General features: G+C 49.7%; 7 protein-coding genes across 7 annotated transcripts; 4 read left to right on the top strand and 3 right to left on the bottom strand.

Moving 5' to 3' along the window:
- Positions 1–135: 135 nt before the first annotated feature.
- L3040_002144 (uncharacterized protein) lies at positions 136–438 on the bottom strand (the record flags this gene model as incomplete). Its single annotated transcript, XM_066157034.1, has 1 exon — positions 136–438. One exon carries the CDS (start codon positions 436–438, stop codon positions 136–138), a length of 303 nt encoding a protein of 100 aa, XP_066013029.1.
- A 509-nt stretch (positions 439–947) lies between these two features.
- Positions 948–2,158, bottom strand: L3040_002143 (uncharacterized protein; the record flags this gene model as incomplete). Its single annotated transcript, XM_066157033.1, has 2 exons — positions 948–1,534; positions 1,588–2,158. 2 exons carry the CDS (start codon positions 2,156–2,158, stop codon positions 948–950), a joined length of 1,158 nt encoding a protein of 385 aa, XP_066013028.1.
- Positions 2,159–3,279: 1,121 nt separating this feature from the next.
- L3040_002142 (uncharacterized protein) lies at positions 3,280–4,210 on the bottom strand (the record flags this gene model as incomplete). Its single annotated transcript, XM_007290785.2, has 2 exons — positions 3,280–3,688; positions 3,771–4,210. 2 exons carry the CDS (start codon positions 4,208–4,210, stop codon positions 3,280–3,282), a joined length of 849 nt encoding a protein of 282 aa, XP_007290847.2.
- A 567-nt stretch (positions 4,211–4,777) lies between these two features.
- On the top strand, positions 4,778–6,211 carry L3040_002141 (uncharacterized protein; the record flags this gene model as incomplete). The annotated part of the gene is made up of 4 exons (XM_007290784.1): positions 4,778–5,060; positions 5,111–5,610; positions 5,660–6,117; positions 6,172–6,211. The coding sequence occupies 4 exons, from the start codon at positions 4,778–4,780 to the stop codon at positions 6,209–6,211; spliced, it is 1,281 nt and encodes a 426-aa protein (XP_007290846.1).
- Positions 6,212–7,739: 1,528 nt separating this feature from the next.
- On the top strand, positions 7,740–10,337 carry L3040_002140 (uncharacterized protein; the record flags this gene model as incomplete). The annotated part of the gene is made up of 5 exons (XM_007290783.1): positions 7,740–7,810; positions 7,866–7,952; positions 8,003–8,082; positions 8,203–10,097; positions 10,149–10,337. 5 exons carry the CDS (start codon positions 7,740–7,742, stop codon positions 10,335–10,337), a joined length of 2,322 nt encoding a protein of 773 aa, XP_007290845.1.
- Positions 10,338–18,838: 8,501 nt separating this feature from the next.
- On the top strand, positions 18,839–20,159 carry L3040_002139 (uncharacterized protein; the record flags this gene model as incomplete). The annotated part of the gene is made up of 6 exons (XM_007290781.1): positions 18,839–18,962; positions 19,018–19,363; positions 19,415–19,543; positions 19,594–19,723; positions 19,772–20,010; positions 20,060–20,159. The coding sequence occupies 6 exons, from the start codon at positions 18,839–18,841 to the stop codon at positions 20,157–20,159; spliced, it is 1,068 nt and encodes a 355-aa protein (XP_007290843.1).
- A 1,623-nt stretch (positions 20,160–21,782) lies between these two features.
- Positions 21,783–24,768, top strand: L3040_002138 (uncharacterized protein; the record flags this gene model as incomplete). Its single annotated transcript, XM_007290780.1, has 6 exons — positions 21,783–21,936; positions 22,012–22,332; positions 22,390–22,655; positions 22,704–23,213; positions 23,290–24,279; positions 24,328–24,768. The coding sequence occupies 6 exons, from the start codon at positions 21,783–21,785 to the stop codon at positions 24,766–24,768; spliced, it is 2,682 nt and encodes an 893-aa protein (XP_007290842.1).
- Positions 24,769–26,516: the final 1,748 nt, after the last annotated feature.

Genomic DNA, 26,516 nt, shown 5'->3' with positions numbered 1-26,516 from the left:
TATCCCCAGCCTGTCTGAAAGCTACTGAGTCCAGAATCAATCCTGGGCGACGAGTATCAGGACCGGACCTGTGAGGCCCAGCTGTGTTCTTCGAATGCCACTCAGCCTTGCGACGTTCGGTTAAGGTTGATTTGCTCAGACCATCGATTGAAAACCGATGATCTTTTCCACATTGCGCTTCTGCTCGGCCAGTGACTGTTCCTTAGCAATGCCGGCTTGTAGCAACATATTCGTAGCCAGCTGCGGATAGATAGGAAGAGGCGGAGGTGTCAGAGTATCCGGGCTCGTGAGTGTGGGAGCAGTATTGGCCGGTAATGCCGTATACGCACCAACTGTCTCCAAGGTATGGGATGTAAATTCTGGGAGGGCTCTTAGCTGGTATACCAAGGAAACGGCCACATCCAGGTTTTTGGGCTTGTTGTCTTGTGGAATGCGCATCACTAGTACGGTACGGTCGTTATGCTGGCCTACGGATTTCTGTCTGCGATCCATTAGTGTCTGCTTCTTTATTTACGTTTGACATCGTGGTTAAGGATTGGTGGATATCAATACAAGCAATAAAAAGTGCTTGGCTGCTCGGCATCCCCTTCAGCTACCTACAACTACAACAAATATTCTGTACGGACACTTGGGGCCAGTCTGAATCGTACCTTCCGATAGCACCTATCTAGAGGCAAAATACACATGCGGATCATAAATGTTCGAGTCCGAGAAGCGGAAATAATGATTCTAGAATTTCAATGTCTGTCTGCAATTGGATCCTTTCAGTGTATCATACAACCCCTCGCGTCATTTTATCGGAAACTGTGGCTGACTAGCGATTAGTCGTCGATGGTGGAGAAACTGGTAATCAAGGTCACGCTTCCAACAGCTTTAAAAGTAAATTGATTATATTATCGTACATTAAAGCTTCCACTCGATAGTCTGCGCATCCGTTGGTTGTGTCGTCAAGTTTCATCATCGATTCCGAGAGCTCGCTTCAGCGAGTCAAGCTCCCGCTGCAAAGTAAATATGCCTCCCTGAATCCCGCTTATCAATCCGTAGACCTGCCGCTGCTTACTTTTGGGAAGGGTATCAATTAACGTAAGCCCGTCGTCATTTCCCGTGTCTTCTCTCCTCCCCTGCTCAGCAAGGACTCGGAAGCTCTGACCATCGGCACTATTCCTATAAGCCTGTCCTGGCATCGGTACTGGTTGATTTACAGATGCCCACCCCAGAGAATCACGGGGCGGATGGGCTCCTTCAGGTGGCCTTGATCCTGAGCCATTCATACCGTTCATCATCGCCTGCTGAATCGGCATGGACGCTGGAGAGTTGTTGACGGTTGGCCAGGGTCTTTGCACTATTTCGTTCATCTGTTGCCTCGCATGAGACTCCCCCAGTTCCTGCTCCCATTGGGGTCTTGCACTTTCCCATTCCGGAACCGCGTCTGTTTTCCTTCGTTTTGCTTCCGGTGGGTGTCCATGATCTACAAAGGAGCTGGGCTCTTCCGGTAAAGGCGGGTTGAGGGTTGGGCTCTCTGCGATTTCGCCCACTATTGTCGAAATTAGCGCCTTAGTTCAAGACCTTGAACAAGAGAAAACTCGCCTTCGTTCTTCTTGATACTACAGCGGTTTGGCCGGCCGCTTAATTGGCAACTGGCACAAGCTCCCTTGAAGAACCCATCTAATGCGACGCAAACACTGAACTTCCCTCGACCATTGGCGCAACTAAGACAAGGATTCTGCTGGATCTCTCCTCTCGTAGCCAGCAAGCACCCAAATCGAATCTGTTTCCGCCGCGACTCTCCTCCCGTCTCGTTTTCCGCCCCGGCTCTAATCCCCTCCCGCCAGGGCAACTCGCGCAATTGCGGCATAACCATTAATCTCTCCTCCATGGTACTCGCCACCCTCTGTCTCTGTTCCGTTCCAGGCCGCGAGCTCTGGTGGGGTGTAAGATCAGGAGGCGAGTTCTGAGGAAGTATATCGTCCTCGAACGGCTCTGGGGATTCGAGATGTCTAGGGGCATGCTGCGCAAGGAGAGTCGTCACATCAATTTCGGTCCTCATGCTATCTGACGACGATTGTGCTGGCCAGGAATATTCGCCTTTGACGGCTGTGGTTTCGCCTTGGAAGTCGTCTCCGTCTTCTGCGTCGTCGTCGTCTTCAATTCGCGCCATGTTTGCGAAAGGGAATGTGGAATGGCGCGTAGGTTACTTGGGAAAGCCCCGACCACCTTGCGCTGCCCGCTGTTTCCAAGAGATGAGGTGCTAAGGCTAAAGTCACCCCTGCTGAGATAATAAGGTTAAAAGTGAACTCGCTGGCAGACGACCCCTAATCGTCGCTTATCCGACCCCCACTTGCGCCCCACACCAGCAAGGGGTCTTGAGGACCCAGGAATTTACTACTACCTAAGCTAGGCGTGGTTTTTACTTCGCTGCATAAAGGCCTCGATTGGGCCTGTAATTAACTAGCTTCCTGCAGATTGTTTTCCCTCACACGATCTTTAGCCCTATAAGGGAGGGAATAGGTGTTAATTGAGGAGAGAGTATGACGCTGGGCTAGACATACCTGCGCTAGGTAGTCTTTGTTGTTTTTTCCCAAGAGACCTTTATAATCAGTATGCCCGCAGTGTTTGTGTGATAGGAAGTGGGCCTCATGGGGTGGAAAATTTGTCCTGACTTCCTTGCTTAAATCTTTTGTTTCTTTTCTTTCCGTATCCTTTTACAATTTATTTTTTCGAAAAGATACTAGGTAGAACACGATCGCGGGCCGTTGAGTTTAAACGATGAGCAAGCTTAAAAAATAAGATGTGGCTACCTAGGTAAGGTTAACCAGGCTAGAAGAGTGCCTCGAGGAGTGATAGACTAAAAATCAATCTGACCGAGAAACAAAAAGTATTCAAGCAAATATTTCATCCGTCGCAAGCTCACTTATACAAGAGATGGGAAAAGGTGTTGACTGAATATAGAGCACGGGACTCGGCAAAATACACCTGCTCCAGTCTCTGTTTTGTCCAAGGACGGTATGCCTCCCAAGTCTCAGAAAGTCCCCGACGCCATGAGAACTTTAAACCGAGGTTATATATCTTTGTAAAATCCACCAAACGTGCAGGGTGATATCGGAAGTCCATCAATAGACGCGAGCATTGGGTTGCAGGAACTTGGACATGGTAAAGCTTCGTTTGAATGAGGCTTTGCCATGACCAACTTCTAATAGGGAGTTAAGTCTATGTCTTGCTCGTAGTCACCTCCCTGTACTTGTACATAAACATTCAACGTGGTACACAATCAATGGCTCGTCATAGCTTCCCCTTCGGTTCCGCAGTCGCTTCTTTCAGATCCCTTTGTTCTTTTTTGCGCTCCTTCTTGTTCCAAAGCGCTGTCTCAACCTGCCAGACCGCCCGATCTAGCTCGATCTCCAACTCGGGTACCTCTAGTCCTTCAGCAATTTTCTTCCCATTAGACTTGTGGAGCACCATTCTCTCTTCCGAATCGATGCCGCCCTTGTGACTCGGTGGCTCTTCACTCGTTTCCGAGACAGCATCAAATGGTCGTTGTCCATCTGAATAGAGGTCGTCAAGGATCTTCGAAGGCGTGGCGTTGATTAAGTTCTTATTAACCAGAAATTCAACGTGCTTGGAGCCCGACAGGGCCTTCCAATGCGACCAGGCTCTGTACACGAGATAGAAGAAAGGAAGATTTGGTATACTGTAAAGCGATTAGCGCAAGTACCAAGCTATGTTGCATGATGAGAGTCATGTAAGGGAAGATGGAAAAAAAAACCTCTTACACTGGGACCAGTGCAAATGGAGCGACAAGGGGCATTCCTACGATGGAATATATGATTCGCTGCTTATGCAATGACTGCCTTTCTGTTCCTAATTTCCTGAGGACTCCCATAACTGTCTCTTGCGGAATCAAAGTCGTGGGAAACAACACCTCCACCATCTCCTGGCCTTGCAGCTCTTCTGCCTTCCTGCGCGCAGACAGGGGAGGGATTGACTTCAGGCCCCATTCCTCATACGGGATCCTCTTGAGAGCGATGTTGCCCTTGTCCACAACCCACTTCTGCCAGCCCGACTCCTTCTTCTCCCAATCTGTCCAGAGCTTCTCCGCCTTCGAAATACCCCAAGTCGCCCATCCTTTCTTCTGCTCCGCGGTAGTGACGTTGAGGCGCTGGCAGTAAATCAGGGTTCGGCGCGTCGATATAGGGAGGAGGAAGAGGCGCATTCTGCGAGACGAGCGCACGGTGATGTGGTCGGTGGAAGTTGATGTTCCAGTTTCAATCCATTTATCAAGTCCAGTCCAGTCCACTCTAGTCCAGGCCAGGTGCGTGGTGATGGGAAAGGCGATGTGTTGTTGATTGCAAAGGTGTCGTGAGTGAAATGTTAAGTGAAATGTTAGTAGTTGATACTCGCTAGTTTCCAGGCCTGGGAATGACGCACTGTCTTTGAGCTTCTCCAGACTCTGCTTAACGCCAACAGCCGACCCCTGCGGACGAATGTCGATCTAGCCCCACCAGACACCGTATTCCATACGACGAGAAATTACTCCGTACTTCTCGTCACTGGCCTTCCTTCTCCCTTCTCTCGCCTCTTACGTCGCGAGTCTCCATGAGGTTGGACATCTAAGACTCATAGCGGCCCTGTGCTGCTACAATAATTCTCCGCAGCGAAACCCGCTTGGTGCCCGCTGTTTCGTAGCGTTGATTTTGACAATTCCATTAGTCTTTTCTCTACCGTCTCGGTCTCGCTCGTCCGCCCTCGAGCCTTGTACTTTCGCTACTACTAGGACTCCATGGCAGCCTCTGACGCCCTCGACAATGTATCCCTGGCGAGGTCGTCTCATAAGGCCCAGCTCGACTCGCCTCACATCTTACAATATGGACCTCCTCCCCAGACCCGGAGGACAGGATCTGGCTCATCTAACGGATCGCCGAGCGCCAGCGAAGCGATGAGGAGGCCGAGAAAACCTCAGAACCCACCATCCGCAAACTCTTCTTCTTCTCGCAATACCCAGGCTTCAGGAAGCATCCGTGGGGGAAATGCTGCCGCTCATAGGGCTGTGAAATCCCTCCCACGTAAGCTTCTCGATCAGGTTTTGCAAGGCGATATACTAACTATTTGGCAGCATGGGTAGCTTCCTACGAGGATGAGGACGATATTCCCAGTTCTCAGCCTAGCGATCGCGTCCTATCTTCTTTGCCTAGAGCACATTCTGCCCAGCACCATTATGCCCCGACCAACCCGACGCGTAGAATCTCTCAAGATGGATTTATCGACTCGATCGACGAGGAGACCAAAGCAAAAAACGAGACCGGGTTTTTCGGAGGTCATAGAGAGCCTGTGAAAGGAAGGAAATGGGATCATATCAGAGACTCCGAACCCGTTATCATGCACGAGGCCGACATGCCATCCAGTTCTGCTTGGGTACCCTTTATCAAATCCTCCATGTACGCCCCAGCACGGAACGAGGACCGCAAAATTGTTACCCCGGAATTTCTACGACAGCAAACTCCTGGATACGATAAACCATGGCGGGGTGATTTAGAGAATGGGGAAGAATCCGAAAAGTTTTCAACGCTCCTGTACAGTAAGAAGAAGCGGAAGACGTTGCTCAAGGCCTGGGAGGTATGGATATGGAAGGCTTGCCAAGGAATATTATACTGACGTGTTACAGCATCACGTTCTCTTTCACCCCATCGTCCCTCTTCTCTTTCGCATCACCGTCTTCATTACCTCCGTCGTCGCCCTCTCCATCTCATCCTCCATCCATCATCTCTCCAACAACTACTCCTACTCGCAAAACGCCTCAACCACCATGGCCATCGTTGTTGACGTCGTCGCCATCCCCTATATACTGTACATAACATGGGATGAGTACACCGGCAAGCCTCTCGGTCTCCGCTCCCCCAAAGCTAAAATACGCCTTGTGCTACTAGACGTCTTTTTCATAATCTTTGAATCTGCAAATACAGCGCTAGCTTTCGGGGCTCTAACGGACGCGGATGGGGCTTGTAAGGTGAGTCCAGAATCGGATAGGAATAGTATTGTTTGTGGGAGGGTGAAGGCGCTGTGTGCAATTTTGATGATTGCCCTGAACGCCTGGAGCTTGACGTTCTCCGTGAGCATATTCAGGTATATTTCCTTGAAAATATTCTGGTGTTGGGAACGAGGCTAACGATATGGTAGGCTGGTTGAGCGCGTCGGAGCCAGAGAAGACGGTGATTAAACTTTGGAACTTCGGATACTATCTGGCGATGAGCCAACAGGGCACGGCGTTCGCGGGCGTCATCTGGCTGATACCCTCTCGTGTAGATAGGTAGATCAAAAGGCACATACCTAGAGAACCAATACGCTGATAATGTCTATACTTTACGAATATCCCCGTCCCGTTCTGGTTAAATATTTTACCCTATCAATCGTCTCTACCCGCTATATTCGCCTACCCTCTACCCTCCTTACTCTCCCTTTACCCCCAAACATCTCGCTAACCCTCCACAGCCGGGCCCTCGTCCCCATATACCGGATTCTTCTCCAGTATCTCGAAGCCGGAGCGAGAGTCTTCGAGGAGGCGGTGGCCGCCACCCGCGGGTAAGGCTACCCATCGCCAGCTGAGACGATGGCTTCTATCTTGCCCGGGTTGGGCTCGTGGCCGAAACCTAGGCTATTTGGCGAGGAGGTGATGGAAAAGGAGAAAAGCAGGAGGGAGGGCGAAGGGAAGAGGAGGGGAATGTGTCGAGTTTGTGGGAAATCCGGAGTTAATTAAGTGTTGGGTGGAATGGATTGGTGGATATGAGCTCACATGGTGAACGGTAAATAGGGAGAGGGGGATTTTGGGGGGGGCGCGGGGGTGGATGTGTTGGGAATCAGATCGTGGCGAATGATCTGGTAACTGGAGACTACGAGAGACTTTATGGTCACGAGCGATGTTAGGTTCATGTGAAATCGATGTTCGTGGGTGTATTTTTAGTTTTTTGTGTTTTGTATTGGTTAGCAAAAGCTCAGGGGCTTTCATGTTTTGATTCTTTTATTCTTGAAGTTCCAAATGGAAAGGAGATGATACAAAATATAGGGAGAACTTGAGGGTAACGAGAATCGATTGAGACGAAGAAGGAGAGTCAAAGAAGGCACGCAAGCTTTTGGAAAAGAAAAGAAAAAGAAAAAAGGTTCACTGCAAAATGGTTATCAAGATTCATTCACTTGGATATGATCCTTGTCTGCCATGGTAAATACGCTACTGCGACTAGCGTCCCATGGGGCTTAGGCCCCAACTGGCGATATCTGATTCATGAACTTGGACCTACAACTTCTACAAACCACCAAGCTCGACATCTCCCCTTCCTTCATATTTGTCGACCAAAACCCGAACGATCTTGCTCTCTTCCGCATCCATCCTCGACAGCTTCGCAGGCAGGCATCTTTCGTGCCGCTGCGTTTCCTCGATATTCGGTTGGTGCAGCTGCCTGCTCGGGATCCGCCAGCCTCGAGCGTAGCCTTGAAGGCGATCTTGTCGCTCTCCAAGGACATTACTTGGAGTCGTTCCCGTCGATAAGGAGGAACAGCAATAAGCCCTCCGCCTTCCGCTGTCTGCCATCCCTCTCGGCTTTCCGCCTCAGCCCTCCGCCTCCGACCTGCCTGCTGGCCTAGCTCGCGACGCCCCTCCTTCAACCCCACGTCACGCGAAGAAGATCTCTCTTCGTGATCCGTTCCTCACACCATCCTCAAATATCATCACACAAGAAACTTCCACTGCCAAAATGACGTCCAATAAACCCGTGGCTGTAGCCAGTATGCCCCCGATTCCAAATAGAGAGGACCTGACGGCAACGTAAGTTACCCCTCCGGTCCAAATGTTGGGAATGGCAGAGACTGACTATCCGCAGATGGAAATACCTTGAAGCCGGAGTCTCGAAGATCATGAGCAATCTCCAAGATGGTATGGATATGACAACATACATGGGAGTCTACACGTAGGTCGTCTCGATCTCGCAAACAGGAGTGAGGGCTAAAATCGTCTCAGCGCCGTTCACAACTTCTGTACATCACAAAAGGCAATTAGCAACGCATCTCATGGCGCCATTGGAGGTGCGCACCGTGGAGGTATGGAACGAATTGATACTAGTAAGAGTCCTCCGCCCGCGCTTCCTGCACTGTAGCGCCTGCTGAGGACTCACTACTCTTATCAACCCTCATATGCATGACAGAGCTAATGATAAGCAGCTCATCTCCTCGGAGAGGATCTGTACAACAACCTCATTGTTTACCTCACCGGGTACCTCGAAGATCTGGTCGCCAAATCCCGAACACACTCCGATGAGGCTCTCCTCGCTTTCTACATCAGAGAATGGGACCGATACACGACCGCCGCAAAATACATCAACCATCTTTTCAAGTACCTGAACCGACATTGGGTAAAGCGGGAGATGGACGAGGGAAAGAAGAACATCTACGATGTCTATACACTTCACCTGGTCCAATGGCGGATGACCCTGTTCAATGCTGTCCATGACCAGGTCATGGAGGCCGTCTTGAAGATGGTTGAGCGACAACGTAACGGCGAAACCATTGAGCACAGCCAAATCAAGAGCATCGTAGATTCTTTTGTCTCCCTTGGACTGGACGAAGCCGACCCAACCAAGTCTACTCTCGATGTCTACAGATACAACTTCGAGAGACCTTTCTTAGACGCTACCAAGGTCTTCTACCAAGTCGAGTCGAAGCAATTTGTTGCAGAGAACAGCATCGTGGAATACATGAAGAAAGCTGAGGTCCGTTTGGACGAGGAGGAGGAGCGCGTAAACATGTACTTGCACCCAGACATCATCCTTCCCTTGAAGAAGTGCTGCAATAATGCCCTCATCGCCGACCACTCCGCTATCCTCCGGGACGAGTTCCAGATTCTGTTGGACAACGATCGGTACGACGATATGCAACGGATGTACAACTTACTGTCTAGGATTCCGGACGGACTGGAGCCCCTCCGAACCAAGTTCGAGGCCCACGTCCGAAAGGCTGGCTTGGCAGCTGTTGTGAAAATCGCTGCTGATGCTGACAAGATTGAGCCCAAGGTCTACGTCGATGCCCTGCTCGAGATCCACACCCAGTACCAAGGTCTTGTCAAGCAAGCTTTTAAGGACGAGCCAGAGTTCACCCGCTCCCTGGATAACGCATGTAGGGAATTCGTCAACCGTAACCAGGTCTGCAAATCCGGATCCAACAAGTCACCTGAGTTGCTTGCGAAGTACGCCGATGCTTTGCTGAAGAAAAGTGCCAGTGGGGCTGAGGAGAATGATCTCGAGAACTCCTTAACTCAGATCATGACCATTTTCAAGTATATTGAAGATAAAGATGTGTTCCAGAAGTTCTACTCTCGCATGTTGGCCCGTCGGTTGGTACACACTAGCTCTTCATCTGACGATGCGGAGACTAGTATGATCAGCAAATTGAAGGAGGCTTGTGGTTACGAGTACACCAACAAGCTCCAGCGTATGTTCCAGGATATTCAGATCTCCAAGGATTTGAATACTGGGTTCAAGGAGTTCGAGAGCAAGTTGGCGGAGCCAGGAGATGCCAAGCCAGTCGATGCTGCCTACTCAATTTTGGGTACGGGCTTCTGGCCACTAAACCCCCCAAACACCGAGTTCACCGCGCCCGCCGAGATTGCGAAGGCTTACGAGCGCTTCACTACATTCTACAGCCAGAAGCACAACGGCAGAAAGCTGACTTGGCTGTGGCAATTGTGCAAGGGAGAAGTCAAAGCCAACTATGCCAAGAACATGAAGACCCCCTACACTTTCCAGGTGTCCACTTACCAAATGGCCGTCTTACTACTCTTTAACGAGAAGGACAAGAACAGCTATGAAGACATCTTCGCTTCCACCCAACTTCATGCTGATGTTCTTGACCCTTGCCTCGCTATCTTCTTGAAGGCCAAGGTCCTCACGATGTCGCCAGATGGAGAAAAACCAGGCCCAGGCAAGATATTCGCCCTCAACTATGACTTCAAAAGCAAGAAGATCCGTATCAACTTGAATATCCCAGTAAAGTCCGAGCAGAAGCAGGAAGTTGATGAGACCCACAAGACCATTGAGGAGGATAGAAAGCTACTCATGCAGGTAAGATGGACCGACTTCCAACAGAGCGAGCAGAATACTGATTGTAAATAGTCTGCAATTGTGCGTATCATGAAGGCCAGGAAGAAGATGAAGCATACCCAACTGGTCAGCGAGTGTATCAACCAGATCAAGACTCGATTTATTCCCAAGATCCCCGACATCAAGAAGTGCATCGACATCTTGTTAGAAAAGGAGTACTTGGAGCGTCTCGATGATGACGAGTTAGGTTACCTTGCATGAAAATGCTTCTTCCTGGTACTCAGCATTACAGCTGGTTCTTTCGAAGTGATGCCTGGCCATCTCAAATCTGGGAGGTAGGATTCATGCTTGAGAAGAAGGTCACACCAGGGCCTCTATCGCATATGGGCGGTTTTCTTGCGAATTACTAGTGCATAGGATGTTACGAGGGTGCGGTCACTCTCTATCTCATATCACGATGAGAGGACCGGGACGAGTGTTTGGGCCCGGGGGGGCTCTCTCTGATGAATCACGGCACGGCAGGCATTGCTCTTGGTAGGGGCAGCGTGGCAGGAGTTGTGACTATTTTTTGATATGGTAGATACCTGACATGCAGTGAGTCAGTCTGCCTGCGTGCGTGCTCTGCTCTGCTCTGCGCTCCAGCGAGGAGACTGTATCTTTTATTACCAGCGAGAGGCAAGCGAAACTACACATCAGCGAGAATGCGGTCTTTACAGAATCACTGCGGTTTTGTCATTGCTCTTATCTGTAAGTTTGTGTATTTCGAAAAAGTGTTTGCCAATCTCGGCACAGTGTTGTACTCTTCCTTTGTATACTGGGGGTAGGGGGTACTTGTGGGGTTTTCCAGAAGTCTGAGGCTCTGATTCTGATTCTTTCTCAGCGGCAGAGGTCAGCCCCGTACGCGATGGTGGAAGGCAGATCTGGAATGAGCCCATTGTGATTTACCAACCTGGCAGTCCTCCCCCTTCGAAAGCTGCATGCCTGGTTGATATTGAATTTTTCTTCTGTGCTGTGCTGTGTTATGCTAGCTAGCTACGCCAAAGGTTTCCCAGGCCTCGAACATAGTGGATCTGGATCATGAGTCAACACCTTCAACAAGGTGAATGCCGCTCTGCGGAGTATGTAGTGAGATTTTTTTCTTATGCGGCCCGCACAATCAAGCCACACAGCTCTCCACAGCCATTACAGGACTCCTGACCAATTTGCGTAACCTTTATCAGCTCTTTCTTTTGAGTAGCGCTCTCCTCTCGAGCGGCATGAGATCAACAGCCGGGAGAATTCCTTCCAGAGAAAACAAGCGGAGGGAGTTTGGGGATATGTATTCCGTAGGAAAGCTACGTAGCGACGCCTTTACCTTAGTACTGCGTAGGAAAAGGTTAATCTCGATTTTGCCTTTGCTTGATACCCTTGTTTTTTTTTTTCTTGGAGGGGGGGTTTTTTTTTTTTTTTTTTTTTTTTTTCTAACCGTCAACTTACCGGTACTGACTACGTCCCCCTCGTGACCTTGCAACTAAACTAAACAAAACAAAACGAAGCAAAGAAAAACAAAACAAAGCAAATAAAAACAAAACAAAGAAGAACAAAACATAAAGAAACAAAACAAAGTAAAGCAAAACAAAGGAAAGCAGAACAAAGAAAAACAAAACAAAGAAAAACAAAACAAAGAAAAACAAAACAAAGAAAAACAAAACAAAGAAAAACAAAACAAAGCAAAACACAAAACATAATAAAACACAACGAAACAAAACAGAACAAAACAAAACCAGACAATAGACAAAACAAAACAAAACAAAGTGAAATGAAATGAAACAAAACAAACAGACATTCAAAACAATCAAAACAAACAAAATAAACAAAATAAACAAAATAAACAAAATAAACAAAATAAACAAAATAAACAAAATAAACAAAATAAACAAAATAAACAAAATAAACAAAATAAACAAAATAAACAAAATAAACAAAATAAACAAAATAAACAAGATAAACAAAATAAACAAAATAAACAAAATAAACAAGATAAACAAAATAAACAAGATAAACAAACAACCAACCCAACTTTAGCGAACGATAGCTTCTTTCTTTCTATCTACCGGTATCTCTCTCCTCCCTCCTTCCCTCCCTCCCCACGGCACGGCCCGGCCCGGCCCGGGCCGGCTGTGCTGTGCTTCTACTACCACTACTACCACTACCATTACTATTACTCCTCTTCCCACCATCTACCGGTACCGGTACCGGTATATATCTTCCCAACTCCAACTCTCACTACAAGCCAAGCACATAATCAAAGCCCTACTCAATTACCCATCACGAGGAAGCAAATCGACGGGTAGCGGACTGGTATGGTATGGTGTGGTATGGTATGGTATGGTATGGTATGGTATGGTATGACTGACTGAACTGACTTCTCTTCTCTTCCCTTCCCTTCTCTTCTCTTCTCCAGAGCACAACTACAGACAGTTGGAGATTGGAATGGGGGTTGTAGTATACCGTAGTATACCATAGTATACCATAGAATAGTAAGAATCGATGCCAAGGCTCAAGGCCAGGTTTGTGTACCTACCTACCTACCTACCTACCGACCGGTACCTACCTACCCTGCTCGTGCTCGTGCTCGCCTTTTACTAGCTAGCTTTTGGTACCGGTAGGTAGATATGCGAAAATCATCATCTACCTATTTATTTACGTACTTATTTACTTACTTACCTACTAACTTATTTACTTACTTACCTATTTACTAACTACCTTAAGTAGCCCCCCAGCATCAATCAAAGCGTAGAACCGCTCAGCCCGTCTATCCATCGCGCTCCTCACGCAGCATCCACTCACCGATAAGAAAAATCCCATCCCATCCCGTCCCATCCCATCCCGTCCCATCCCGTCCGTCCACCGTCGCGCTCCTCGCTTCAGGAGAAAAAAGACTGAGGAGCTTGGGTGCTAGTTGTAGTTCACTAGTTGCTAGTTCACTACAAGTAAACTCAACGGAACGAAGACGCACTACTGTACAGTAAAGTAAAGAAAGCGGTTCGGTCTGGTCCAGCGCACCTGTCCTGTCTCCCGTCCCTGTGTGAGTGAGTGAGTATCTAGGGAGGTACTGCACTGCACTGCACTGTACTTCCTTCCTTCCTTCCTTCCTTCCTTCCTTCCTTCTTTACTTGCAGTACTGGTTTATCTATCTACCTTACCTACAGTACAGTACAGTACTTATCGAGCGAGGACTCTTTTTTTTTTTTTTTTTTTAAGCTTTAGCTTTAGTTTTTATTTTTATTTTTTATTTTTTTATTTTTGATTTTTTAGTTTTTAGCTTTTTAGCTTTTTAACTTTTTAGCTTTTTTTTTTTTTTTGGTTTCGGGTTTAGGTTGATTGCGATTGCGATTGCGATTGCGTGTGCGTGTGCGTGTGCGTGTGTGGAACTCGATCCGATCCGATCCGATGTGATGCGATGCGATGCGATGGGATGGGATCGGATTCGGGAACGGCCACTAACTAGGCTGGATGCAGGAGGTACCGGTCTCGTGCCTAGAGTAGGTACCGGTACCGGAGGGAGTGAGTGGTGCGGATGCGAGGCCGCGGCGAGGTAGGTAGGTAGGTAGAGTACTACGTCCTACGTCCTACTTACCTGTGGAACAATCATCATAAGTACCTACCTAGATCTTGGTGGCGGTCCCGTGATCGGTCGCAAGAGCGGGGAGAAGGAAGGAAGAAGTCCCGTGAACGGAGTTACAGTCGGGAAGAAAGAAAAGAAAAGAATAGGATGAATGAATGTATATATGTATGTGTAAGGTATCTATCTATATATATTTTTAGGGCTTATGCATACATACTTATTTTTGTAACGTGCTTTCTTTATCTTTGTCTGCTTGCTTGCTTGCTTGCTTGCTTGCTTGCTCACTTTTAATTTAAGAGAGAGATATATATATACACATACACACACATATATATACATATAAATATACACATGCATATATATATATATATATATATATATACTTGTATGTTCCCGCCCCAGGATGCGAGCCCGCCCCGCCCCTCGGCGGACGGCGGGGTGGGTCCCTCTACCTAGCTAGCTTTCCGATTTTCCCCAAATTTGATTTGCATTTGCATTTGCATTTGCATTTAGCCTCTTCGGCCCTGCCCTGGCCTGCCCTGCCTAGCCCTGTCCTGGTCGCTGCAGCGGAAGGAGACGAGAGAAGGAAAGAGAAGAGCAGGAGAAGGCAGAAAGAAGGAAGACGAACTACCGATAGGGATCGGGATCGGGATCGGCTTCGGGATCGGGATCAGGATAGGGATAGGGATAGGGATAGGGAGGCTGCGGGAACGGGGGGGATCCATGGGCGGGTGCTGGTGCTCATGTCTCGGGACTTGGTGAGTGCCGGCCGGCTCGCACTGCCATTGATGCATGCGCGCGTGCGTGCAGGCAGGCATGCATGTATGTATGTATGTATGTATGTACGACTTACTGTACGTAGGTAGGAGGTAGAAGTAGGTAGTACAGTACAGTAAGGACAGTAGATATGCACGCGTGTCTTGTGCAACATTTGGGTTTTGTCCGAGACTGGGACGGGGGGTGGTGCTGGTCCTTGTGAGACATGTAGGGCGTACAACGTAGTTGTAGTAGTTGTATTTGTAGTATATAGGTATGTATAGGACGTACTTCGAGTTGCTTGCATGAGTGTATATACCGTTGCGGATTACTTCTTACAGGGGAGGGGGAGCTGAGGCGTGGGGGCCGTACACGAGGAGGGGTGTTGCGCCCTGGCTGTGAGATCAGAGAGAGGGCTCGGGAATATTTAGTATTTGGTCTTCTTTTCCTTCTTTTCCTTCTTTTCCTTCTTTTCCTTCTTTTCCTTCTTTTCCTTCTTTCTTTTCAGAGAGAATATGCCTTTCCTTCAGGCCGATCTCGGCAGACGGTAGTGGTATGTCCTTCTCGCTTAGAGCAGCAGACAGCCGGATGATAAGTAGATGGGATGGGAGAGGAGGAGGAGGAGGAGGAAGAGGAGGAGCTTGGGCGCTCGCGGGGTCCCTCGGGCTGTGTTGAGCTACTAGTACGTAGTGCTAGTACTACTATCTACTGACCTAGCCCTAGCTGAGTTTATTATATGGATTCGTAAGGATGTATATCTCTTCTCCTACCGGTACTACCTACTACGTACTACTACTACTACTACTACTACTACCTTCGTACAAGTGTCGGTACTTGATGGGATGAGATGAGCTTGTGTCCGCTGTCTGCCGTCCGCTGTCCGCTTGTCCGTTTGCTTCGCGCTAATTCGTTCTTCGTCCATTCGGCGGTAGACTTATACAGTAGACCTACTTGACTGTTCTTGTGCACTGTGAGCGGATGGAACCCATCTCGAGTGTCCCTGCGCGGCCTGTGGCCTCTAGCACTCGACTTGGAGGAGGGATCTGGGGCTTGGTGCTTTGATTCGCGCCGAGCTGGGAAAAGGGGAGGGCTCCAGGGTACAACGCAAGTACCGTCCGTAATGCTTTCGGATTCCTGACTTCCCTGCTGTGAGCATCGTATTGTTGGTATTACGGATGCAGGTCCGTGATATGGTGGAGCCTGTGCACCGTAGGGCTCAACCGGCGGGTAATAAGATCAGAGCGCTGTGCCGTCTAAGCTGCTCGGTGTGTATGTCCCTCTCTCTCTCTCTCTCTGATATCGCGAGTGATGGACACTGTGGGAGAGCCGCCACGTATCTCTCTCTGCTCGGGTTTTCCTTCTCCTTCTCCCTTCCTCCCCTCTTTTCCTTTTCGATTCCTTTTCTTTCGGTCCGAGGGCCTTTGGAAGCTGCGGTCATGTGTTGAATATTACTTCGTACTCTAAGGAGATGAACCCCGTTGTATCGATCCCTTGGACCTCTTGGAACGCCCCTCCTCCGCCCCACCCTCTTGGAGAAGGGGTCGAGAGGTGATCCATGCTCTGCTCGAGCGGCGAGCCTGATCATCGTCCTGGAAATTACGCCGCCAGGCTCAAGACTTCTTTTCCTTCTGGTCCGTCGATCCATGGGAAGGGTGACGAACGAACGAACGGGATGCTTTTACTTTTTTCTGCTTCTTTTTTTTTTCTTCTTTTTTCTTTTTTCTTTTTACTTTTCCTTTTCCCTTTTTCCTTTTCTTTTCGTTTGATGGGCTACGCATGGGCTGGGTGTGGGTCCCTGCGAGGTTGACGATCCTTCCCTGAAATTTCCCAAGGACTTCTTTCTACTTCCGGGATATCTGCCGGCCGGGCTGATTGATTGATTGACTACGACCAAGTCTGGAAGCCGCATGTTCTTTGGCCCTCCGTAGGAAGCCGAAGCCCAAGCCCTTTGGACCCAAAGCCGTGAGTGATGAGTGAGGAGAGGCAGCGACGGCCTGATACCGACATATGATTCGCTTATCACAGCGAGCTTGCACACACCCTACGTCGGACTAGCAAGATACCGGTACCGACTCCGGTCATCTGGACATCTGGAAATGGATTTGTTCTGATCGTGATGCGCGATGCGCGATGCTCGGTGGAGGAGATACGTAGTAGTAGTAGTACTACGTCGTTGCAATGTGCCCAGGGCCCCGGCCGGTAGGAGTGGAGTGGACGGATCCTTGATACCACGAGGCTTGTCTTCTCTATCCCTGCGCGTATATAAGTACTACTATAACTATATATAAATAACATACTAGTACTTGCGTGTTGGTATACCTGGTACTTGTGAGTTGTGCTCCCATACGCTGCACAATCGTATGACGGCCGAACGAGGCCCCCATGGCAGGCCAATAAAGCCTCTATCCTCCTCCCATCCAGCTCTGCTCTGATCCAGCAGCTGTGCATACGAATCCCGCCGGCTACGTTGTTTGGATGCGTTGTAGAATGAATCCTCCACTTGGGCCATCCATGTGCCGCGACCGGTATACCCGTCGCCATCATCAAGTAGGTAGTAGGTAGTAGTACCGGTAGTACTTCCTTCTACCTAGTATCTGACCGACTCGGGTCTGTGTTGCTTTCCTGCGACTGTTCCGTGCAGTATGATCAGAAGTGCACGTTGGTTCACCTTATCGTCGATCCGTTTCTATTCTAAGAAAGAGGACGTTTGGGTTTCAAGCACAGACGTTGACTTGTAGTGTAGCAGGCATTGAGACGTCTCCCGGCTGAAGGCACCAGATGTTATTAGTAGTACTACGTACGTAGTAGTTCCCATCTGCACTGATCCCAAACGAGCTCTACGCGACTTGACTCACCTCGACTGTATCGAAGCGCGAGTGGATGTAGCAGTCTGGTTTCACCTCATCTGAACCGCAGCAAATGATACGCAGGTCGGGGAGAAGTCACTACAAGACAAGCGCCCGTTGGCGAGGGAAGTTAGTTTACCGGTTACCATACCCGATCTAGCGAATCGACTTGGTGAAATTGGTATGAACGTCGTGACGAAGGAGATAGCGGTAGTTACCTAGGTACGTGTAGTTCCATGTAGTAATTACAAGTAAGTACATGTACGACTACCTACCTAGTTACATGTAGTCAATCTTAGGCCTTGGGTACGTGGGCCAGAACTTAAATATACTCTGACTACTACTGTACGTGCTTGACGCAACTTGCCCTCATCTTCCTTGCATCCTTGGCCGTTCCTTATACCGGTACTAGGTACATACGGACATCCAGACTACTGTATGGTTGTATATTTGTTGTTGTTTTCTTCGGGATTTGCCACCTAATAAGAGGCTGTCTGCTCCACTTAGCCCTTTACTATAGACGTTGTACCCTTCCACTCTACGACTGACTGTAGATAGCCCTACTTCGGGTTACTTTTAGTACATCTGCGTGCTCTGCATCTGCATCTGCCTGTGTCTGTGCCTGTGCCTGTGCCTGTGCCTGTGCCTGTGCCTGTGCCTAATTCTCCACTCCACGCCATCAACCCCGAGCTTCGACCACCTCCTCGACTCGACTCGACCCGACTCGACTCGACTCAACTCAACTCGAGCCTTGATACCTCCCTCTCAACCTCCTCACTCACAACTACATCTCATTGCAACTATCATTGCCCTCCTCGTCACCACTACTCTCCTCTCCTCTCCTTCCCTTCCCTTCCCTTCCCTCCCTTTCCAATCCCTAGAGCGAGCTGTTGTTCTGGCAGCTGCGAGACTGGTCGCTACCGAGCCACCTAGCACTGGCTCCCTCGGATAGGCCGCTGTCTAGCCGGGAGCTGGCATTTGATCGCATCGCATCCATCACTGCTCTCACTGCCACTGACCCTAACGCAACTCAACCCAACAACTCACCTCACCTCACCTCACCTCACCTCAACTCAACTCACTCGCCGACCGTCACTCGGTGCTGATCCCGCGGAATACCTTTCACTTCAACAAACCCTCCCCCCCCCTCCCCCCCCCCCCCCCCAAACGTTGTGTTGCACGCAACGAGACGACCCCCCACCTACGCTAATTAATTGATTAATCGATTAATCCATCCTTCGTCCACCCTCCACCCTCCTCCCGCCGCCCTCCTCCATCCTCCACCCCCCCATCCATCCATCCCGCTGCGCATCCCTCGGTCTCTTCGAAGCTGGATGGCCATTCTCAACAGGCAGCTGCTCCATCGCTCCCGACGGAAACGAACCCGCCACACGTTGTCCCACGCGGGCCAATCGACATTCAACTCTCGGCTCAACCCTTCCATTCGGCCCCGAATCCCAGCAGCGTCTTTCGACGTCGCCCGGTTCTCCGGTAGGTGATACTTACCCGTACAACGAAACCTAGGCTGCGCCGGCCGCCCGAGCACCAGGAAGATGGGTGCTTGCATGAGCACAGATGTCGACGAGTCGGAGCAGAAGAAGCGGAGTCAGATGATTGACAAGAAGTTGGAGGAGGACTCGAGACGACTCCGCCGAGAATGCAAGATTCTACTCTTGGGTACGCCACGCGCAGACCGAAAACCATTGAGCGGGAGATGCTGACACTGGCGAAGGGTCCGGAGAGAGTGGGAAGTCGACCATTGTGAAGCAGATGAAGATCATCCACCAGAATGGATACACCGTGGACGAATTGGCCCTCTATCGCCTGACCATATACAAGAACCTCATCGATTGTGCGAAAGCTCTGATCGGCGCAATGCGGCAGTTTGGGATTGAACCGACGACTCCGCTCAACTTCGATTACAGCGACTACTTGTTGGATTATCACGTCGACCCGGATCCGCATACCCCTCTCAACGCAAATGTTGGGATAGCCGTGTCATCCCTGTGGAAGGACGCAAGCATAGACACCCTGCTGGAGAGGCAAAGCGAATTCTACTTGATGGATTCCGCCCCGTAGTAGGTTTGGATCAGCCTACTTGGGAAAGTCCAGTGCTGACCGATTTCCAGTTTCTTTGAGGAGGCCAATAGGATCTCGGCGCCGAACTACATTCCCGTAGAGGCTGATGTGCTACGAGCAAGAACGAAGACGACGGGTATCTATGAGACGAGATTTACAATGGGCTCCTTGAGTATACAGTGAGTTGGGCCATGTTCACTGCACCGGGGCTCGGCTAACGAGCTATCAGCATGTTTGATGTGGGAGGGCAACGGAGTGAGAGGAAGAAATGGATTCATTGCTTTGAAAATGTCACATCGATCATTTTCTGCGTCGCTCTGAGCGAGTACGATCAAGTCCTGCTCGAGGAGAGTAACCAAGTCAGTACCGTCTCTCCAATCATCTCGCCTGGTCCTAACAGCTCCTAGAACCGCATGATGGAAAGTCTGGTCCTTTTTGACTCGGTCGTGAACTCGCGGTGGTTCATGCGGACGAGTATCATTCTCTTCCTCAACAAGGTGGATCTGTTCCGAACCAAGCTGGGGCGGTCGCCTCTGAGCAACTATTTTCCAGACTACTCGGGCGGCAACGACATCAACCGTGCCTCCAAGTATCTGCTCTGGCGGTTCAACCAAGTGAACCGAGCTCATTTGAATCTATACCCGCAGTAAGCCATGCCCCCTTAACCAATTGAGAACTTCAGCTGATCACCCTAGTCTCACGCAAGCAACCGATACCTCGAACATCCGGCTCGTCTTTGCGGCAGTGAAAGAGACGATTCTGCAGAACGCGCTAAAAGACTCGGGTATCCTCTGAGCTCTTCCTAATACTATCATGAAGCATCATGCCCCAGGTTCTGTCTTGTCATTTTGAAATACTCCCACCTGTTATTTTGGCGCAGGCGTTGGATTGGAAATTTTGCCGGAGTTCTTGGAGTGGCTGTCTCACCATAGCCGTGATTGTTCTGGGATGGATCTTATTGCATCATGTTCTGGGCTTCAACATGGGCCCGATCGCGCGCCCAGTTATTCACCCCCACACGTAGCCTTTTTTTTTTTTTCTGCCTCTTGTTTTTTTTTTTTTTTTTTTTTTTTTTTTTGTTCTGTGGTTTTTTTTTTTTTTTTCGATTTCAGTTTTTGTTGTTACGCCCGTGCACCGACAACGCGGCAAGCGAGTCGTGGCTCCAGAGTGCTGCTTTCTCTGCGTGTGAAGGGAACTGCTCGTTTATGGTCGATCGTAATGGAGATACTGGGACTGGATCGAATGGGATTCTTGGGCCCCACTTGGGGGAGGAGTCGCTGGATGGGCACGGCTGCTGGCTCAAGCGCCTTATGAATCTGCATTTATCACGTACGGGAAGCGGGAGGGAAGGGTTGACGGCGGCATCTATGTACTGAAAGGGGTGGCTGGCATCATCTTCGGCGCGGAGTGGAGCAAATAAAAGGGCAGCTGGATGAAGCGTGTACTTTATATATACTTTCGACCCGTTTGGCGTGATGCGCAGCCGACCGCTCACTCACTACCGGTATGCAGATGTTTGACTGTCAGTCGAGGAGGCCGGAGTTTGTCATATGGGGGGGGTAGTAAAGGGAAAGAGACAGGCAAGAGCTGTCTCATGTTCTCTATTTCTCTATTTCTCTTATTCTCCTTCTCTCCTTCTCTCCTCTCTTTCTCTCTCTCTCTCTCTCTCTCTCTCTCGCTCTCTCGCTCTCTCGCTCTCTCTGTGCCTCCTTCCCTCTGATATTTTGTCCTTGTTGTTTCCTCCTATACCCATCTGCTCTCGCTCCGCTTTCTCCCTATATATACCTAGGTAGGTAGGTATATATACATATCTTTATATATATTTACATTCTACTACACACTCCCATCCATCATCATCCCAACCCACCATATCCTCAACCCCCATCGTTACCTCTTCTTGGCATACGCACGCCTCTCCGTCTCGTCCATTGACAAGCTCGTCCGGCAGTCGGCTGGCTCTCCATCACTGCCTTACGTACCTGACGTACCTGACGTACTTTATTACTTACTCCTTCCCCTTCCCCTCCCCCTCCCCCCACCCTACTACTGCACAGCTGTGTCGACCCCGCACCGCCCCGCCTCCCGCACCCGCACCTGCACCTGCACCCGCACCCGCACCCGCACCCGAACCCGAACCCGACTGATCAACCAAAATATTCCGCTGCTGCAACTACCCAGCTAGCTCATGTGCCAACTCTAGAGCCAACTCTTAGACTCGAGAGCTCGAGTCTGGGCAATTCGGCTTTCTCGGCCCCAACCTTCAACCTTCAACCTTCAACCTTCACCCTCAACCTCACCCCTCCAATTCTTTTCTCTCGCTATATTTATCCCCCGAAAAACATAACTTCATATAATAAACTGCACATACACCTACCTCCTCCTCCTACAACAGCAACACCACATCTCTCGCTGTGCAAGATGGCGAGCTCATTCCCTGGCATGCGAGAGCGTCGTCCCTCGACCAGTGCTCCGATCTCTGAGCTGCAAGGCCCAGTTGGCCCGGGCTTCTCTCGACCCAAACACAAGAGAACCTTCACCGGCTTTGGAGCTGGAGAGATCAAGAATGTCGAGGGTGAGTGGCCATCCCACGTCTACTTTCTTGCCTTGCGTACTCGTTCGTAGTACTGACGTTTTGGTGTAACTCCAGCTTCCATCCCGGAACCCCAGCGTGCAGCCTGGAAGAAGTTCGCACCCCACGGCTTCAAGACCAAGGAGGATTTTGAGAAGGAAGTCGTAAGACATGTCGAGACAACGCTTGCTCGGAGCATGTTCAACTGCGATGAGACGGCAGCCTATGCCGCTGCTAGTATGGCCTTCAGAGATCGGCTCATCACGGAATGGAACCGCACACAGCAGAGACAGACTTTTGCCGATAGCAAGAGGATCTACTATCTCAGCTTGGAGTTTTTGATGGGCAGGGCTTTGGACAATGCCATGCTGAACGTTGGGCTCAAGGACATCGCGAAAGGTACGCACATATCCATGTCACCCGACATCATCACTATCTCTACTGACTTTCGCACAGAGGGCCTCTCGGACCTGGGCTTCCGCATCGAAGATATCATTGCCCAAGAACACGATGCTGCCCTGGGAAATGGTGGTCTGGGAAGACTTGCCGCCTGCTTCCTTGACTCCATGGCATCCCTCAACTTCCCAGCCTGGGGATATGGGCTGAGATACAGATACGGTATCTTCAAGCAAGAGATTGTGGATGGGTACCAGGTTGAAGTCCCTGACTACTGGCTCGACTTCAACCCTTGGGAGTTCCCTAGACATGATATCGTCGTAGACGTAAGCTCCCCGTCCCGATTGATGCGTGACCGGACTAACGACTCGCAGATTCAATTCTACGGGAATGTCAGAAAGTACCAGGATGAGGAAGGCCTAAACAAGGTCTCGTGGGAAGGTGGCGAGATCGTCAAGGCCGTTGCCTACGACGTGCCCATTCCCGGTTACGAGACCCCAACGACGAACAACCTCCGTCTCTGGTCTAGCAAAGCCGCCAGCGGAGAGTTCGATTTCCAGAAGTTCAACAGCGGTGACTACGAGAGCTCCGTGGCGGACCAACAGCGTGCAGAGACTATCAGCGCTGTCTTGTACCCCAACGATAACCTTGATCGTGGAAAGGAGCTCCGCTTGAAGCAACAGTATTTCTGGGTCGCTGCTTCGCTCTACGATATTGTCCGTCGCTTCAAGAAATCCAAGCGTGCATGGACCGAGTTCCCCGAGAAGGTCGCTATTCAGTTGAACGATACCCACCCAACGCTTGCCATCGTCGAGCTCCAGCGGATTCTCCTGGATCTGGAGGGTCTGGAATGGGACGAAGCCTGGAGCATCGTCTCGCAGACGGTAAGTGCTTACGGATCCGCTGTCCCTGAACCTGAACCTGATCCTGATCCTGATCCTCGCTAACCCTTCGTTCCAGTTCGGCTACACTAATCATACCGTGCTCCCCGAGGCTCTTGAGAAGTGGTCTGTGCCGCTCTTCCAGAACTTGCTTCCTAGGCATCTCCAAATCATCTACGAGATCAATTTGCATTTCCTCCAAAGCGTTGAGCGTAAATTTCCGAACGAGAGAGATCTGCTCGCCCGCGTATCGATCATCGAGGAATCTCAACCGAAGATGGTTCGCATGGCCTTCCTGGCAATCGTTGGCTCCCACAAGGTCAACGGTGTGGCTGAGCTTCACTCGGATCTCATCAAGACCACTATCTTCAAGGACTTTGTGAAGGTGTTTGGACCTGACAAGTTCACCAACGTGACCAACGGGATCACGCCCAGACGTTGGCTGCACCAGGCCAACCCGAGACTCTCCGAATTGATTGCGAGCAAGACCGGAGGCCATGGGTTCCTCAAGGATCTCAACAACCTCAACGAACTCGAGAAGTGTGTTGATGACAAGGAGTTCAAGAAGGAATGGGCTGAGATCAAGTACGCCAACAAAGTCCGGCTCGCGAAGCACATCCAAACGACCACCGGTGTTACTGTCAATCCCTCGGCGCTGTTCGATATTCAGGTGAAGAGAATACACGAGTACAAGCGTCAACAGATGAACATCTTCGGGGTCATCCACAGATACCTCACCATCAAAGCCATGTCCCCCGAGCAGCGAAAGAAGCTGGCACCCAGGGTCTCCATCTTTGGCGGCAAGGCTGCTCCCGGATACTGGATGGCCAAGACTATCATCCACCTCGTCAACAGCGTTGGTGCGGTGGTGAACAAGGACAAGGATGTTGGTGATCTCCTGAAGGTCATCTTCTTGGAGGATTACAACGTTTCCAAGGCCGAGATCATCATCCCTGCCAGTGATATCAGTGAGCATATCTCGACTGCCGGAACCGAGGCCTCTGGAACGTCCAACATGAAGTTTGTGCTCAACGGTGGATTGATCATTGGTACCTGTGATGGAGCCAACGTACGATATGCCTCCCCTGGTGACGTAGGTGAAAGCTGACCTGTTTAGATTGAAATTACCCGCGAGGTTGGCGAGAACAATATCTTCCTCTTCGGCAACCTGGCCGAGGATGTTGAGGATCTCCGCCACGCCCACAACTACGGCTCTCACAATCTGGATCCCGATCTCAAGAGCGTCTTCGAGGCGATCAAGAAGGGGATGTTTGGCGACGCCGGCACCTTTGGTGCTCTGGTTGGCGCCATTGAAGATCACGGCGACTACTATCTGGTGTCGGACGACTTCCACAGCTACAACCAGACCCAGGCGCTCGTTGACGAGGCGTACAAGAACCAGGATGAGTGGCTCACTAAGTGTATCACGAGTGTTGCTCGGATGGGCTTCTTCAGCAGTGATCGTTGCATCAACGAGTATGCGGAGAGCATCTGGAATATTGAGCCTCTGCCACCGAGCAAATCTGCTGATTTGGGTATGCAAAAGGATGAGCTGTGATTGGGTATGGTGCGGAGGGGGATGGAGGGCCTCTAGAGTTGTCTAGATTGTGATAGAGGGAGACCTCGGTTGGCTGGGCTGGGTTGGGTAGATAGGTTACCAATGAGGTTAATGAAGTGCGTGTTACGGCCATGCCTTTGTTTTATGTGTAGGAGAACATGTGCTTGAAGATGGGAGATGGAGTTTCGGAGACGATACTTGACGTCTCGAATAGATGCAGATTGTCAAGTGGAAAGCCCGATGGAAGCGAGCTGCATTCCATCATGTCCCTCCAATCCTGGCCAGCTGACGTACTGGTAGGTAGTGATAGGTAGTGGTAGGTACTGCATAGGTACTGCATAGGTACTGGTAGGTACTGGTAGGTACTGCATAGGTACTGCATAGGTACTGCATAGGTACTGCATAGGTATTACTGTAACTGCATAGGTACTAACTAACTGCATACCACACCTTAGGTACTGTACTAACTGCATACCACACCTTAGGTACCTAACTACCTACCTACCTACCTACCTTACCTTACCTTACCTTACCTTACCTTACCTACTCCACAGTGCCCCCGAAGGAACGAACGAACGAACCTTCCCTCCTCCCGACTCCCGACCAGCAAGCAAGCAAGCAAGCGACCCATCCCACGGCAGAAGTTGGTACCTAGCCAGCTAGCCCAGCGAGTCGTCGTTTAATTGAATACCGGTAAGGGATAGTGAGTTTGAAGATATATATATATATATGTTTTTTTTTTTTTTTTTTTCGTTTTTTTTTTTTCGTGTGTAATAGTCAGTGCACTGACTATTATCTATTGATTTATTGATTTACATATGTATGTATGTATGTATTTTATGTATGTATATTTCATTGACGTCGACGTTTGAAATACCTGTTATACCTACTAGGTAGACTAGACTAGATTTTGGATTTCAGAGTCCTAGGGTAGGTAGGTAGGCTAGGGCGGGTGAGGGCGGGTTGAGGGCGGGTTGAGGGATTGGATTGGATTGGATTGGATTGGATTGTGGCCGCTTTTTTGCGTGTTTCTGCGAAAGGAAAGGAAAAGAAAAGAAAAGGAAAGAGAGAAAAGAAAGAGAGGAAAGGAAAAGGAAAAGGAAAAGGAAAAGGAAAAGGAAAAGGAAAAGGAAAAGGAAAAAGGAAAAAGGAAAAGGAAAAAGGAAAATGAAAGGAAGGAAAGGATCGATTGACACCTTGACACCAACATATGATGGATGATACGATCCTTATCTATCTATCTATCTATCTATCTGTTCACGTGAGGGGAGGGATCGAAGAGTTGTACCGGTACGGTACGGGTAGACAGACCCCTGGAAAATGAAAAAAAAAAAAAAAAAAATATGGGACTGCTGGAGGGTTAGGATCGATAAGGTAGTGTAGTGTAGTGTAGTGTAGTGTAGTGTAGTGTAGATAAGAGGAGCGGAGATGAAGGGGGAGAGAGGTGGTGAGAGGTACGGTAGGTACCGTTGGTGATAGGTTAGGTTAGGTAAGACATGAGAGGAGATGAAATGAAATGAAATGAGAGGTATCCGTATACATCGGATAAGATAAGATGGGCTGGGATGATGAGATATGATATGATATGATAAGATGGGATGGGATAGGGATGATATGATGAGATGGGATAAATAAACTAAGGTGGTATAATAAGAGAGGATGATATAGGATATGATGAGTTGATATACCATAGGACAATGAATAGGAGCGGTCAGATCAGATCAGTTCCGTCCGCAGGTGGTGGTTGT

This window comes from Drepanopeziza brunnea, assembly GCF_022702325.1.
Source record: "Drepanopeziza brunnea f. sp. 'multigermtubi' strain 214-2 chromosome Unknown ctg2, whole genome shotgun sequence".
Classification (NCBI taxonomy): domain Eukaryota; kingdom Fungi; phylum Ascomycota; class Leotiomycetes; order Helotiales; family Drepanopezizaceae; genus Drepanopeziza; species Drepanopeziza brunnea.
This window is presented reverse-complemented; position numbering and strand designations above follow the sequence as displayed.